Source organism: Artemia sp. Qi Xiang Cuo, chromosome 16 (assembly GCF_049724085.1).
Source record: "Artemia sp. Qi Xiang Cuo chromosome 16, ASM4972408v1, whole genome shotgun sequence".
Taxonomy (NCBI): Eukaryota; Metazoa; Arthropoda; class Branchiopoda; order Anostraca; family Artemiidae; genus Artemia; species Artemia sp. Qi Xiang Cuo.
Window position 1 is genome coordinate 1,308,804 of NC_142809.1, and position 17,929 is coordinate 1,326,732.

Below are 17,929 nucleotides of genomic sequence, written 5' to 3' on the forward strand. Positions count from 1 at the left end.
AGAAAGACGCCTGGGGGTCGGCCCAGGCAAAGATAACAGAGATCATACCGGCTAGTTGTTCTGTCTTTGGCACTTACATAGTTTAATTTTAATTTCGCTTAATACTTTATCTATCATCATTTCATAAAAGTGTGCAAAAAAGAGTGCAAATCCGGTCCGTGGTGTGAAAGAGTGCAATGAAAAAAAAGAGTGCATTTCACACGAAAAGTGTGCAAGTTGGCAACACTGGTATGTCTACCAATCTATTTGAAAAACAAGCACATTGTCAAATCCTAAGTAAGGTTTTTCTTAAGCGGCGTTCACAAGCGTGTCTAGCTGGAATCCCATGTCTAGCCAGAATCCAATGTCTAGGCAACGACCGTTCACATGGAAAATTCGGTGCTTAGCTGAAACTACAAATTTAGTTTCAAATTGTCATTTCTAGCCAATCAATAGAGCTTATGCCAGCAAAAGTTTCAAATATTATAATCCCTATTTTTACTGTCACAAGCTAATGGATGAGATAAGCAAAACAATTGCCTTAGTGTGCTTCATTATTATGTCTGGTGTTCCATATTTGCCTAAAATGAAAAAAATAATTAATGAGAACACAAAAATTAAATTTAAGTTTACAAATGTAAACAAAAATGATGAAAATAGTGGATCTTGACAACATTCTGATTGGCTGCAATCAAAAATCCTAGACAATGAGTTCTAGAGGCTAGAACACAATGTCTAGCCAAGCACCTTGTCTAGCGTGTCTAGCTAAGTGCTGAATTTTACTTGTGAATGGTCATTGCCTAGACATTGGATTCTGGATAGACACATGTCTAGACATAGGATTCTAGCTAGACATGCTTATGAACACTGCTTTATGGATTCATAAGGCTATTTAGATAGGATATGGCAAAACTGAACTCATGGCAGCTACTTCAGGCTGGAAGATTTTGGTTCTTCCTTTTCTTAATACTTGCTTTAATGTGTTATAAATAAAAATATCATTTCAATTTTGTGTTATTAATAGGCTAGGTGCCCTGTTTAGCAATTAATTTAAAAACAAATTTTTGAAATAATTCTAGTAGACAAAGTATTCAAAATGGATCTTGGCTGGAGAATATCTTTGGTGAATTCTCAAAGCTGTGGCAAACTGGTTAGATCAAGGATAAAATTCTGGATTTGGGTATTTTGGGACTCCATCCTGTGATTGTTAGAAAAAATTACTTGGTCAATTTTTTGCTGTTCATATTATTGACTTATGACTAAAGCAGACATACCACTTGATGCCTTTTCCAAATATAATAGTCATTTTTGTCAGAAATGAATTTTATCCCCACCACTATATATAACCTACCAATTCAGGGTACATTAGGGGGGATGGGGGGAAAGTTTAAACTTACTTGTCATTTACATCACAAATAAAATTTACCCCCCCCCCCCCTAATGTGCCAATATATACCCTGAATTGGTGTATATAGGGATGAGTGTAAAATTCATTTCCAAAAAAAATATTATTATATTTGAAAAGAGCATAAAAAAAGGCATTGAGTGGTATGTTTACTTTATTTATCAATAATAATATATAAGTCAATAATATAAACAACAAATTAGCCAATTACTTTATAAGCTTATATAAAATGTTACTCTCCAATCTCTTTTTAATCAAAAACATTTTCTTCATCTAGCTGGATAATTTGGCCCATCCCTATGAAGAAAATCTATAGGCTATTTGCCAACTAGTTGACAAGAAACATTGCCCCAGCAAAACTTTCATTTTCCAACTAGTTGACAAATAACTAATATATAGGTTACCCAGAATTGGTATATATAGGGGTGGGAATAAAATTCATTTCTGACAAAAATGATTATTATATTTGGAAAGAGCATAAAAAAGGCATTGAGTGGTATGTTTACTTTATTTGTAAGTCAATAATATGAACTGCAAAAAATTTACCATAACTTCTACCCAGCAACACTTAGTTTTGCCAACAAGCTGGTAACAAACATTGTCCCAGAAAATAATTCATTTTCCAACTAATTGACTAGTAACTTCTCCCCAACAAAACTGTATTTTTCAAACTAGTTGACTGCTAACTTCTCCCCAGCAATACTCAATCTTACCAACTAACTGGAAACAAACATTGCCCCAGAAAACAATTAATAATATAATATAGATTTATTACCTGCCAAAACTGTAAAGATACAATTGGTGGCAGAGTATAGAAAAGTGAAAAAAGACAAACAACAAAGTACAGTTTAACACAAATATATACAATGAAATGGGCCCTCAACATTGAAATTCAAATAAAACATTCACCTCAAGTCTGTCCCTGAAGAGTTACCCAAGGATGACCTAGAGTCATGAACTTTTTATGAAAACTTGCTACTCTGGCAGGAACTGCCAAGGCAGGGTCTATCAATCCAAATCTACTGATCAAATACCGGTTTTTGGACCATGGTGGTAGTCCAAGCAGATACTTGGCATATTTAAAATAAATCGTGTGCAACTTTTTCTTCTCTGTCTGTGTGAAGCAACTCCAAAACAGAGAGATGTAGAGAAAATTTGGTAAAGCAAATGCATTATACAATTGGGCTAAAATATCACAACTAAATCTCGCCTTGCTTGGGACAAGCTTTCCACAGGAAGAATGAACTTTTCTAAGGGTATCAGTGATAATAAGTACGCGTGTGGCCTTGAGTGACGTACCAATTGGGACTCCAAGGTAAGTAAGTGATGGAACAGGTTTGATTTCCGTATCATCTAGCATATATGTCCTCAGTCAACACTTTATAATTGAAAAATAACAATTCAGTTTTCAATGGATTAAATGTATGGCTGACACAAGCATATTCTACCTTTAATGCACTAAAACAACTCTTTATTCCATTCAGGGTTGTACTAATGTTTAAAATGTTGTCAGCATAACCTATGAGCAACATGTCAATCCTGCATAAAATACACATTGTTGGTGCTTCATGTTGCACTTCAATTATGGAATTATTGAATCAATCTGGTGAATTTACTGCTCCTTGCCTAATACCCTTTTTCACTGGTATATCAATTTCTAAAAGCATATCACAATTCCAACCAGGACACTTTATCCTAACACAAAGATTACTATACATTGAATCAAGGGGTTTGATGACCGAATTTTCTACGCCTCTCTCTGCTGCAGAGAGTAAAATATGTTTGTGGATAGACGAATCAAAAGCACGGGCAAGATCATGGGCTGCTAAAACTAAAGAATTGTTGTCATTCTCAGCGTCAGTCAGTAAAGACACCAGCAAGTAAAGAGCATGATAACATCCAAGCAATTGCTGGAACCCAAACTGGTGTGGGGGAACCAAGCACTTGCTTCTAATTTTCGTCACAAATAAGAAGCCCAATTAGTTTACATAGTGTAGTCGACACAGTAATGGGCCTATATGAAGAGCACTGGGAGGGAGGCTTCCCTGGTTTGAGGATGGGTGTTATTACACCAATGCAAAAGGTATCCGGGACAATACCTCTGGTAACAATAATTTGGAATAATAATGATACATGTTCAAGAAGTTGTTCACTACCATAGAGTAAATGCTGGCCACAAATTTTATTGAAGCCTCTCGAAAATTTCTTTTTTAGCTTTTTAGGCATTCACATTTTACGCTTCTATTAATTACCATGTTCTCTTTTGGCAGTTTTAGCATTTCATCTAGCTCACTCCGGTAAGAATTCTGTAGTGCTTGGTTGGGACTTTTGAACTGATCAGTGAAGTAAGTATTCCAGGCCTCTTTTGTTAGAAGGGGGACCTCAGAGGTTGATTCTTTGGGCTTCACTAAATTCCGCCAAAGGAGTTTGGGATCGGACTTGCTTTTCTTGCTGTATTTGTCAATTATGTCTCTTATGGTGCTTAGACAAGGCTTTGGCAAAGGCACGTTTAGTATGATTCTTCACTTTCCAGACTTGCCCAGATCTTGGCTTACCACTGTCACACCATAGGCAAAACCAGAACTTTTCAGTCTGGCATGCTTCTGTTAAATTTAGGTTAGTGCACCATCCTCTAATTTCAGTGTTTACTCGAACTTTTCAAGAGGGTACGTCTGCTGATTTGGCACACCAAAGGGCATGGCATATTGAGGCAGAGTAAATGTTCAACAGAAGTTTCTGCTCTTTGGCTGGGATGTCACTGTTGGACATCAGTAGCGGGAAAGGGACTTGGATCTTTTCAAGAATGCTATTACACACTTGTTGATACTGTTGGATCACAGCATCATCAAGCTTCCAATCTTGCACAACTTTGAGCTTTGGAGCTGCGCTTTTTTTTACTTCAGAGAACGGGCAAGCAAAACTCAAGGATATAGGTAAGTGATCGCTAAGTGTACCACCCATTAGTACTGACACAGATTCGTCCTGGACATTGAATGATGTAACAACATGGTTGAGATTAGATACAGAGCCACTGTTATGACAATAACTGAAGTTTTTATCTTTATCCACAACCCTGAAGCCATCTGGTAAGACTCCTAAAGCTATTTGTGTTCTAGGACTGTCAGTGTCAGTAAGGTTGCAGTTGAAGTTGCCAATAATTAAATAGTCATGACCCAACTGCTTTATTCTCAACACACATTTAGCAAGTTTCTTGCAGGATAGGTTGAATTTTCTATCTGATCGATCATTCTTGTAATTAGTAGGAAGGTAAACACAGATCAGAACAAGACCATAGACGTCCACTGCGATAAAACTGTCTTGCTGCTCGACAAGTTTGGCGGAGATGTGATCTTTAATTACAATAGCGATGCCTCCAGATGGCCTTCCTCTACCACTTGATTTTGCTTCTCTAATAAAGAACTGATGCTTGTCAGAGAACTTGATACAATCCAAGCTGTCCTTGCTTAAGAAGTGTTCTTGTATGCAAACTATGTCATGATCCTTGGCAAATTGTTTAATAATTGGCACCTTATTACGCAGATTTCCATTCATATTCCAAGATATTACTTTAAGAGATGAAATGATGGCTCTTGTCATTGCGGTTTCTTCATTGCTTTCAGGACTTCGGGACAAGGGATGCTATAACAGGGGTGCTTATTGGATTTGCAAAGCGCGCACCGAATAGGATGTTCGCAAGGATGCTCCTTTTCTGATGCATGCCCTTCTTTGCTGCATCTAGTGCAACGTTTAGAGTTTTCACATTTTATAGACTCTCTTGCTTTAGTTTCAGCCAAAAGAGTGGACTCGTTTGATTTCACTACATTGTATACAAATTTACCCATTAATTTAGTATTTATAAATTTAAAAAAGATTATTAAGAAAGCTTTTCTTTTGTCTAATTTGCCGTTTTTAAAAATGGATGCGTATAATAAGAAGGCGAGATGGACTAATTATTTTAATAGTACAACTAGCTCAAGATGTTATAGCCTAGATATGATTTTTGATCTACTAGAATTTGTTCTATTTAATACTTATATAAAATTTAATGGCAATCTATATTATCAATGTAATGGAATTCCTATGTGGTGTAATGCCAGTCCAGTTATAGCGGACCTATTTCTAAATTTTTTAGAAAACGATTATATGACGGATAAAATGAATCCAAGTAATATAAAGTATTTGCTCTCAAATAATAAAAGATATTTAGATGACCTTCTGGTGATAAATTGTTCAAATTTTTTAGAGATTGCAAGTAAAATATATCCACCAGAGTTAAAGCTGGAATCCAGTAATAGAAATGGCAAATATGACCATTTTCTAGATTTAGAGATTAATGTGATACCTAATAATACAATAAATTTTTAAATATACAATAAAACAGATGATTTTAATTTTAAAATAGTTAATTTTCTATTTGAAAAAAGTACTATTCATTCAAGTATAACATATTCATCGTATTTTCCCCAAGTATTTAGATATGCAAGAATTTGTACTAATTACATCGATTTTAGAAAAAGATGTATGGTACTTAGCAAGAAGCTAATCGTAAGAGGTTTTTCCGCCAATAAACTTGCTTGGCAATTTAAAAAGCTTTGTTTTAAGTATAATCAGCTTTTACATTAGTATAATAAAAGTTATCAAGATATCTTGAATGATATTTTACGGTAACTTGTTGACGGAATTGGTTTATCTTCCCGGTTGTTGAGGGTTGGATTGCGACACCTGTGGTAAAGATTATGGTGGAATATTCGGAATTTAATTCTTAGAATTTGAGTGAAAGTGAAACTGTTCCGGGTGAAGGACTAGTGTTATCTATTTGTTTGTATTTAAATCGGTTGAAGTTCGGCTCTCAGTGTTATTTGAAGGTTGGTTAAGAATGTTTGAAAAAAAATTTTCTGGGGTATATATTTTTTTATTTTTTGGATGTTTTGGATTTTCTTTATGTTTATTCCATTGGTGGCACTATATAGGGGTATGCCAGATTATGGCATGGCGCGCTCAATTGCCTGGGTAATGAAATTTAAGCGCCGAAACCCATTTAGGCAATGAGTTTTCATCTGACGAGCCCCAATATATGGTGATCACCTTGGGAATATAATGTTTTTGTAGATTTAAGGTGCTATAGCTTGGTTTTGGAACATAGACGTATGCTTATTGATGCTGATTTTGCTCTATTTTGGACTTGATTTTCGGACTGTCGGATTGGCTATACTGTTTTGTCCTGGGGAACTGGATGGATGAGTAGGGTCTAGACCTTGTTCAAGTGCTCATTTATTTCAGTTACTAAAGTAGGAAGACAGTTTTTTTTTTTTTTTTTTTTTTTTTTTTTTTTTTTTTTTTTTTTTTTTTGCCAGGTGATTACCGTAATACACTATAGGTGAATGAAACAGGAGTTATATTGATGGGGAGGAAAAGTGCTTAAAGTTGTTATTGTTTGGCGTTGTAGAAATACTGGAAATTTTGGTTAATGGTGGGGAATTTAATATTAAACAATAGAGAACAGTGGCCTGAAGATGTTTCTTTACTCTAGCATCAGATCTTCACTTTAATTGTAGGTAAATTTCACTATTCAAAGACTCTGTATATATATATATATATATATATATATATATATATATATATATATATATATATATATATATATATATATATATATATATATATATATATATATATATATATATATATATATATATATATATATATATATTATATATATATCATAATATGAATGCACTCTAGAATCCGCTATTGAGAATTATTATAGATGACGCTGTTTTACTTCCAAACAAAGAGCATAAATTAGTAATAATGTTATAAGGCAACTCCAGTTAAACAAATCCATTCTTCAGCACAAATTATATGAGAAGAATTGAAAACTATGTTTTCTTACTGTTCCTGGGATCACAGAATCCAAATCGAGCACAACCTAGGTTAAAGAATCAAACTATTTCCATATAAATTTGACTTATCTCAAACTTGGTATTTTATTTGCTTCCACTGATTAGAAAGTTACTTATTGTGTCCATTCATTTTCCAACTACTTGACTAGTAATTTCTCCTAGCAAAACTTTCATTTTCTAACCTGTTGACTAGCCTTATAACTTCTCCCCAGCAACACTTCATTTTGCCAACTAGCTAGAAATAAACATAGCCCCAGAAAACAGTTTATATTCCAAGTAGTTGACTAGCAACTTCTCCCCAGCAATACTTTCTTTTTCCAACTAGCTGGAAACAAACTTACCATATAAACACTTTTGTTGGCCATCTAGTTGTGAAATAACTTTTCCTCAGAATAAATTCTCAGCCAACTACATGAAAAGAAAGCAGAAAACATTTCATTCCTGGTCCATCAGTCAAACAAAAATAGGCAGTATGTGCTTTAAAAAAAAAAAACTAAAGCCAAGGTAAATCAAACAAACTGAATTCAGGAGTAAACTTCTGGGAAGCCACAGAACTGAAAGTGTGCTTTCCAATCTTAGGCAACACTGTGCAAGATATTCTTACCCCAGGTTCACAGAGATGCAATTTCATACAAAAATGTGAGTTTTTGTGCAATCCACCAAGTTCCATCCATTGCCCAATGCCCATTTCTGCATTACAATGGCTTAATGCATACATTGAAATATTCAACTCATCTGTTGAAACACATCCATTTAAGCTCTTAGAGGTGGTAGATGGCGTTTTGACAGATGTACTGGACCAGATTGGTGTGAACAATTTTGAATTTTTGCTGCAGTCATTCTGTGTGAGTTGTTTTGCATGAGAAAAAAAAACAAAAAAACAAGATCTGTGTAAACCAAGGTTTAGCTCAAGTGCAATATTTTAGCCATCAAATCTACCAGGATATAGGCCTCGATTAATGAAGTGCGCTTCTATTTTTCTTGCATTTTACAGCAAGAACTATTTTGCAGCTAGCCTCAAATCACAACTTTCTCTGCAACTTTTACTTGCTTAATTTGTCTTAACTAATGCTCTCCTAACATATCAACCTTGGCTGCTTGGTTAAGATCTCCAACTTCTGTCAGCAAAGACCATACAAATGGGTTTGCCTCTCAGTCATTCCACAATTTTTTTACTTTTTTAATAATTTTTGTAGATTTTCTTAACAAAAGAAAGGGTGATTGAATTTATTCCCAGGAAATTGTCCTAAAACTGGCTTCTGTGAAGAAGATTGTCATTAAGCAGAAATATTTTAGAGAAGGGGCATATGCAGATGGAATGTAATTCTGTACAAGCAACCATACAAGTGAAAATCAATGGAATGGAAATTTAGGTCCCCCAAAACTACACTTGAACAATTATGGAAGCAAGGAAGAATTCTGCACTGGTTGTCATCCTTTTTCTGATTGTCTTCTACAAGAAAAGAAATACTTAACCTGGGTCTGCTTTATTTCAATTGAAGCTATTTAATTTTGTTTTTGTAGACTTTGGTTATCAACAAAAGAATCTTATAAGATACATGGCTAGCTGCACTTCCTGCATAAGAATGATCATGTATATCCCTGGAACTAAACTTGTATCTTGGACCCTGTTTTTGTTTTAGCATGCAAACTAATTAAACTAGGAAAAACATTCAACTAATATATGATTGTGCTGTATATACCAAGTCCTGTGCTTACAGCTTCAAAATTAAAAAAGTTATTGAGTTTTTTTTTTCGTTTCCTGTGAAAAAAAAACATGATTTTGAGATACAAGCTTAGCATGCAAGACCATATTTGAATAGCCCCTTACACTCAGGTGCAGTTTACACTTTTACAATTTGATAAAAAAAAAATGCACAATTTTGCCTGATGTTAGTTATAAATATCACAAACAATAAAGGATCTATGTTATTCTCTAGCTTCACTGTTTTGTCTGATGCACTCTTCTTCTAGGAACAGCCCAAAAATGTTTTTCTTTTGGAGTCTATTTGAGCTTCTGGTTCACCGTGAAAGGAATGAATAGTTCCACAACAGTTATCCAGTTGAATCCTAGCCCAGTTAATTAACCCAACTTGAATCCTTACAAAACCTCAAAGAACCATGTCAAACAAATCTCATTTATTTATAATGATCACAGATCAATCTCTTTTGTTTACAATAAAAGTATAATCAAGTTTGGTTAAAAATCAAATCACAGAATCAACTTGCTTCAATACTTATAATCAAATCACGGGATCAATCTCTTTTGTTCACAATCAAAGTAAAAACACATTTGGTTTACAATCAAATCAAACAATTAACTTGCTTCAATGATTACAGTCAAATCACAAAATCAATCTTACAGGAACAGTGCCTCTTACTAGGATACCATATCCTGTTGTTGCACTCTATAATCTTGGTTCAACATTGTGCGCCTAATGCACAAAGTCATATCACTTTTGTATGCTATGTATTATGAATAAACACATCTTTCTGTAGATGCTTGTCCAGACGGTTTTTGAAGCTTTTTAGAGTTGGTGCTGACAGTACTTCTTTGGGCAATGACTTCTAGTCTTCAACTGCTCTAACTAACCAGAAAGAAGATCTCTGTCTAGTTGATGCTGCTTGTTTCTGGATTTTTCCAGAATGATTTCTAGTATAGACATTAGTCTGACTACAGAAGAATTTGTTAAACTTGGTTCTATCTAGATCCTTTCTCGATTTGAAAATCTGGATCAGGTCCCCTCTTTTTCTTCTATAGTTTATGCTTTGCAGGTTCATTTGTTTCAGGTGCTCTTCATGTGTCATTTCTTTTAGTCCAGGGAGTTGTTTGGTGGCATGTCTCTGCACCTTTTTGATTTTGATAGCATTGCCAATGTATGAGGGACCCCAGACTATGTATTCATACTCAATGGCTGAGCACACAAGGGCTTTGTAGAGTCTGGTGAAGGTTTTAGTGTCTAAATGCCTGAAAGATCGCCTGATTAGACCAACCAGCCTGCTTGCCTTATTTGCAATGAGATCTGTGTGTTGGTGGAATTTCAGCCCTGAGTCTATAAAGATCCCCAAGTCTCTTTCACAATCACTGTGTGATATGACTGAGATAGTCAAAAGTGATTGGAAGGCAACCAACACCCCTTCCACGCCCACCATTTCTTGAAACACATCCAATCAAAATTTTGAGATAGCCATTTTGTTCAGCATAGTTGATTTCCAGATAGAAATTTTGTTTTTGAGGAGGACACTCCCCCACAGCCTTTAGGGCAAGGGTTGTAAGTTATGCCCTGGGGGCATGTAAGGTTTTTACAGAAGGCGTTGTTATAGAAACTTCAAAAAGGCTCATTCGATTGGAAATTCAAAGGGCTAGTGCCCTTTTTAGTAGTCAAAAGTGATTGGAGGGCAACTACCCCCCACCCCACGCCCATCATTCCCCCAAACACATCCAATCAAAATTTTGAGATAGCCATTTTGTTCAGCATAGTTAATTTCTAGATTTTTTGGAGGACAATCCCCCACAGCCTTGAGGGCAAGGGTTGTAAGTTATGCCCTGGGGGCATATAAGGTTTTTTTAGAAGGCGTTGTTGTAGAAACTTCAAAAAAGGCTCATTTTATTGGAAATTCAAATGGCTAGTGCCCTTTTTAATAGTCAAAAGTGATTGGAGGGCAACTAACCCCCTCTCACACCCACCTTTTCCCCAAACACATCCAATAAAAATTTTTAGATAGCCATTTTATTTTACATAGCTTTAAGTTCTGTAAATTAGGTCTTTGAGGATGACAACCCCCTCACAGCCCTCAGAAATAGGGTTGTAAGTTGTGCCCTGGGGACATAAAAAGTTTTATAGAAAGCGTTGTTGTAGAAACTTCAAAAAGAGCTAATTTGATTTGAAATTGAAATGGCTAGTGCCCTTTTTAATAGTCAAAGTAATTGGAAGGCAACTAACACCCCTTCCACGCCCACCAATTCCCCAAACACATCCAATCAAAATTTTGAGATACCTATTTTGTTCCACGCAGTTAAAGTTTAGGAAATTATACCTTTGAGCAGGACACTCCCCCTACAGTCTTCAGGGCAAGGGTTATAAGTTATACCCTGGGGGCATATAAGTTTTTATTGAAATCTTTGTCGTAGAAACTTGAAAAAGGGCTCATTCGATTGGAAATTCAAAGGTCTAGTGCCCTTTTTAATAGTCAAAAGTGATTTGAGGGCAACTAGCCCCCTCTCTCGCCCACCTTTTCCCCAAACACATCCAATCAATTTTTTAGATTGCCATTTTGTTCAGTGCTGTGGATTTCCAGATAGAAATTATGTTTTTGAGGAGGATACTCCCCCACAGCCCTCAGGGCAAGGGTTATAAGTTATGCCCTGGGGGCATATAAGTTTTTATTGAAATCTTTGTTGTAGAAACTTGAAAAAGGGCTCATTCGATTGAAAATTCAAAGGTCGCGTGCCCTTTTTAATAGTCGAAAGTGATTTGAGGGCAACTAACCCCCCTCTCACACCCACCTTTTCCCCATACACATCCAATCAAAATTTTTAGATAGCCGTTTTATTCAACGCAGTTGAAAGTTTTGTAAATTAGGTCTTTGAGGATGACAACCCATCCCCCCCCCACAACCCTCAGGGCAAGGGTTGTAAGGTATCCCCAGGGAACATGTAAGGTTTTTATAGAAAGCGATGTTGTAAAAACATCAAAAAGGGCTCATTCAGTTGAAAATTAAAAGGGCTAATGCCCTTTTAATAATCGAAAGTGAATGAAGGGCAACTAACCCCTCTCTCACGCCCACCATTTCCTCAAACACATCCAATCAAAATTTAAGTTATCAATTTTGTTCAACGTAGTCGAAATTTCTGGAAATTAGGTCTTTTAGGATGATAGCCCTCTCAGAGCACTTAGTGCGGGGGTTGTTTGTAATACCATGAAAGAATGTGAGGTTTATACTGGTAACTATTGAAAAATTTTCATAAAGGGCTAATTTTTTAGAAAGTTTAATCTGCCCATTTTAGTAATGAAAGGTAAGGGGAAAATAACTAACCCCCCTTTTACGCCCACCATTTCCCCAAACACTTTCAATCAATATTTTCAGATAGCCATTTTGTTAAACATATTAGAAAGTTCTGTAAATCAGGTCTTTGATTTTAACAACCCCCCCCCCCAGCCCTCAGGGCGAGGGTTGTAAGTTATCCCTTGGGGGCATATAAGGGTTTTATTGAAAGCGTTGTCATAGAAACTTCAAAAGGGCTCATTTGATTGGAAATTGAAAGGGATAGTGCGTTTTTTAATAGTTGAAAGTGATTGGAGAAAGACTAACGCCCCTCTCATGCCCACCATTTTCCCAGACTTATCCAATCAAAATTTTGAGATAGCCATATTGTTTAACATAGTTCAAAGTTGTGGAAGTTAGGTCTTAGAAGATGACAACCACCCTCACAGCCCTTAGGGTAAGAGTTGTAATTTATGCCCTGGGGGCATATAAGGTGTTTTTATTTTGGGTTTCATTTATTCTTTAATAGTAATTTCCGGTGTTTTTGAGTTTGAATTTTAACAGGTTTTTGTATCTGATGAGCTTAAGTTTAAAATGGCCTTTACTTTTCTTTGAAAAACTTATTTTTTGGAAAGTTTTTTTTTAATTAATAAATAATAAAACTTTGGAGCCGTATGGCCTTTACTATAGGCAACGCTATACCGTTGCCTCCGATTCCTTACTTCAACATGACTTTGACCAGCCAGTTCCTGATCTAGATCTTTTTCTCAGGGATCTTTTTATATCAGACACTGAAATGCATTTTTATTCTTTTTTTTTACAAATTTTATGTTCCTTTCGTGAATGAATAAAGATATTAGACTTTATTTCAGTTCTGTAATGTTAGATGCTTTAAAGTACCAGTTTTAGAGCTTTTCTTTCAGAACGTCTGATGTTTCTTTTTATCTACAAAGTGCAAGAAAAATTTAGCATGGACATAAATCCCTAGTTTGTACCTGTTAAAGTGGGTACATGCTTATATTTCTCCTAGTGTTATAGTAAGAAAATACTGTGTTATTTTGGTGTTGTCATCAGGAGAAAAAAAAACTCCCCTAGATTTTGAAAAATACCTTTTTATGTCTTCATTTAAAAAAAAAAAAATGATTGACATTCAACTTTCATATTCAGAACTCATTAAATCATATTATCATGATAATCACCAATGCTTATCTTTTTACAATCTAAAATATTAACAGAAGATACTATACTATTTGTAGATGCTTCTACCCTAGGAAGATTGAGAAAGTTTATTATTGGATTTACATTGTCATTTATTTTCTCCAATTTTAATTTTTGCAGTTTTAATGTCCTTTTTGTGTTAGAAAATCCTGTTTCCTGCTAGCAGAGAAATCAATATACCAATCATGTAAGCATGGCAAGATGATAAGCATCATATACTTTGGAAAGTACTTGATGAACCTTGAGTATGCTTTGATAGTTGTAAATTTTATATTTCTCACCCAGTGACCACACATGATTTTATTTTGTTGTTTGAATGCAAGGTTCTCAGCACTATTTGACCAGTGACTCTTTGAATTGTTTTTAACTTTCACAAGTTCATATTTTTAAAATTGGTTTTGTAGCAATATGTAAATATAGGAGTAAGGTCTTATTTGAGGTAAAAAACTTAGCTGAACAAACCAGTCTCTGTACTTTTTTGTGCCTTATACTTTCTAAGCTTGATGTTGAGTTAGTTTTTCATTTTGTGTAGCTCATGCTAATTACTTTTTAATATTTGGGTCCTAAATGACATTGACAACCCTGGAAAAGTTGCATGATCCCTGTTGTCAATCTGTATAACCAGCCCTTTCCGCTTTTGTACAATAGACAGTTTCTGAAGACCAACAACAATAGGCTTGAAATGTCAATGTTGGTTAAAAAGCTTTTCATAAGAAAGCCGTTCTTAAAGAAATGTCAAGGTTTATTAAAGCATCACATCAACTTTTAGCGGTCTTTTATTTTAGATGGCATTAAGAGGAATAAAAGTAATAGAAATGGCTGGTCTAGCTCCTGGCCCTTTTTGTGGGATGATTTTAGCCGATTTTGGAGCTTCAGTCATTCGAGTTGACAAGGTACCTCTCTCTCTCTCTCTCTCTCTTTCTTTCTTTCTTTCTCTCTCTCTCTCTCTCTCTCTCTCTCTCTCTCTCTCTCTCTCTCTCTCTCTCTCTCTCTCTCTCTCTCTCTCTCTCTCTCTCTCTCACCCTCTCACTCAGCCTATACATACTCTATACCAAAAGAAATCGTTATTTTAGAAAGTAATATTTTAATATTCTACACATATATCTTTGCTTAGTATTGCATATAACAATGGGATTCACCTTGTCTACTTTGACTTGACTATTTACCGTCTCCTCTGAATTTCCTACTTTCTTTCAATATTTTCTTCTGACCCTTTGTCACTTCATTCAAAGATATCCTGCTTTTTTGTTACCCTGTTCTCCAGAGAAGTTGAAAAATTAAGATTTCTCAAACCTGTCATCATTCATCCAGAAACCCAACCTAATGGTCTAGATCTTTTTAAATTTTACTCTTCTAGCTATTTATGTCGAATTTTACACTAAATGTCGACCAGTTCTTCACTGTTTTTCCTACTTTATTTATTTCTCATTTTCCCCCTTGTTTTTCTTTTATTAATGTTTTTTGTTGCTGAATTCTAGTGAATATTCTCTGTTTTATTTTGTGTGTTTCCCGTTATTGCGTCATTTAGTTTCATTTTATAGCATTTAAGGTGTTTTATTATTATTATGTCGCGAGGTCCCCAACAAGCCAAGCTTTATTGAAAAGTATGCAATTCTTGCTTGTAAAAATAGATTACCTTTTTAGGATGAATAAAAAGGTTGATTATTGAATCATTATTAAATGTTGACCTTCCTTTCATTATAGCCCTTGTCAGTGAAGCAAACCATATTTTTCTTGCATCTTGTTCATTAATATATGGTCATTCAAACGAATTCAAACCAGATTCAAGATGTGAGGTATGAATCTCTCATCAGTTGTAAACGTTTTTCATGTCCAAGATTGGGTCTTAGAGCTCCCATATGCTTTTTGTTGCTATTATGTCTAGCAGAAATTGCTCTGCCTGTTAGCTAAGAATTAAAATTTGTTGCTTGGCTATGATTAGCTTTAAGACCATCCCTGGAGGAGAGATAGTTTGCTCAAAATTGCAGTCAAGCCACTAAGCAGGAAGTACAGGGGATTAAATATTATGAATTAGTTTGATTCTTGAGCTACTCAGCTCGGCAGTAAATTTACGTACTCATAATAACGATTTTTTTCCTTTAACAACTAGTTGAAAAAATATTAAATAGTCTTTTTCTTTCTTTTAAGACCAACGCTGTACCTCTGGATCGTCTTAGTCGAGGTAAACGGTCAATAGCCTTGAACTTGAAGAACCCAGAAGCTGTTGCTGTAATTGAAAAATTAACTAATCAGGCTGATATACTGATTGAACCTTACCGACCTGGTAATTTTTTTTATCTGGTTTTCTGGACATTCATAGAAGGGGGGGGGGCAATAATTTGGTCCATCATACGTTACCCAGCAAAAAGTGTCCCCTTTCCTGGAAAAGTTATTTCAGGGTCACAATTCTGTTGCTCTGTTTCACCAATGTTTTCTTCCATAAATATCATGAAGGAATTAGGGAATTTTCTACCAAAATCCTTTCAGGATGTAAGACAATTATAGCCTAAAATGTCCCCTTTATATCTGGTTGGATCCCTATGCTGCTAAGCGTGAATATTTTATGTCTTTAAAAACTTGTATACTTTAGAGTATTTACTATAATAGCTCTATCATTGAACAATCTATGAATAGCTATAAAATCTTCAAAGATTTAGAGATTAGATTGTTCTTAGAGTCGTGGGTGGTTAATAATCTCAGAAAAAAGTGGGTTCCAGCTTAAATTATTTGTATTGTTGTGCATTTTGCTGTAATTTTATTTCTGTGAAACACTGAAGGACCCTACTATGTCCATGAATAATTTTATATGCATCCAAACTGGTTTACTGAGTTCTGCCAATACTTTTTCACATGGTCAGGATTCTCGAACAGGATTTATACAGGGGCTGGGGAGAAGGTTTTGGTTCCTAGAAAAAGGGAAACTTGTAATTCTCTATTGAAGCCCAAAAATTCATATCTTTTGTATTTTAGCGGATCAAAACAAATTCGTTCAGTGAAACGCTCTGCGGGAACTCTTTTTTCATGTATGTCATTTCATTTCAAACAAGTAATCCAGTTTCATTAGCCAGACATGCAGTAAATTTTATTTATTTTTTTCTCTTTCAAAAAGAGTCATTTCAAAGTAAAAAATCAAGTAAGGAATCGTTTATTGATCCAGTACGTTAAAGTACTGCTTCAGAAAAATAAAGAGATGAATTAAAAACTGACTAATTTTTATTTCAAAGGTGCCATTTGTGTATCATTTTTTTGTGTTTTTGAACGAAATGGAATTAAAAGAATAGTTTTGACATAAAATTGTCCTTTAGAAACATTAAATAAAAAAAACAAGTTTTTTTTAACTGAAAGTAAGGAGCGACATTAAAACTTAAAACGAACAGAAATTATTCCGTATATGAAAGGGCTGTCCCCTCCTCAATGCCTCGCTCTTTACGCTAAAGTTTTTTATTGTTTAAAAAAATAGAGTTGTGGGAAAGTCAAACTTTAGCATAAAGAGCGAGGCGTTGACGAGGGGACAGCCCCTTTCATATACGGAATAATTTCTGTTCGTTTTAACGTCGCTCCTTACTTTCAGTTAAAAAACTTGTTTTTTTTATTTAATTTTTGAACGTTTTTGAATTAATGCCGGTTTTGATTTTGGCACACCGTACATGAATAATCAACACCAAATTTGCATATTAATTTTACTTTTATTTGGTTAAATGGCTTTCTCGAACGTTGTTTAATTTTATTTACGAACTTTTTATTAGTAATTAATGTACGTAACTTACGAATTAACTTACGTAACGAACTTCTATATTCATATATTTTTAATACGTATATTAGGGGGTTCGCCCTGTAGCGATAAAAATTTATGGATTGTGTTTAATTGTGGTCATAAAGATTGACCGCGTTGAAGGTAATATTGTACCTTAAAGCTGTGAACTTACACCTTATAAGTTCTTCGATAGCGCCGCTTATAGCGCTAAAGATTGTGCCACCGCGGCCTGCGCCACAGCAATGGGGAGTAATGTTAATGGTTGACTACACCACCCGCTGAAAGCGAGAAAATAAAATATGTAGCTATATAAATTTAACCTCTTTTCCTTGAGTTATCTGGAAATCAATTACCTCTAATGTTATGTAGAAATCAGATCCCTGGGACCGTACCTTGGAGACATACGAACTAATTACCTGTCGTGCGACTGGATACAGAAATATAAAATAAACACAAGTAGAAAAGCAATAGTTTTATTGTGACTTACATATTAGGTGTACAGAAGTGGTTCACTTCAAATGACAACGACAAAGGCAAGGATAAATTGGCTCTCAAAGATAATGTTGATGGCAATAGAGACAATCCATAATTGAAACGAAAAACAGTTTTTTCACTATATGACACAAATAAAACTCCTGCGCATTACTAGCTTTTTTCACGATTGGCCCAAGTCCTGTGGAGGGG

The 17,929-nt window shown here is 35.0% G+C and overlaps 1 protein-coding gene across 3 annotated transcripts in view; it reads left to right on the forward strand.

Annotated features, from left to right (window-relative positions):
• Positions 1–247: 247 nt before the first annotated feature.
• LOC148942467 (alpha-methylacyl-CoA racemase-like) overlaps positions 248–17,929 on the forward strand; it is a 65,278-nt gene continuing 47,596 nt past the window's right edge. Inside the window, exons 1-3 of one of the 3 annotated variants that reach the window (XM_089102755.1) lie at positions 248–276; positions 14,277–14,384; positions 15,640–15,775. In XM_089102755.1, the coding sequence (XP_088958881.1) occupies positions 14,277–14,384; positions 15,640–15,775 (244 nt within the window). In that variant the 5' untranslated portion in view covers positions 248–276. Of the gene's footprint in view, positions 277–433; positions 930–7,906; positions 7,927–14,276; positions 14,385–15,639; positions 15,776–17,929 lie in introns of those variants that run through there. The other 2 variants (XM_089102754.1, XM_089102756.1) reach the window with 2 other exon arrangements.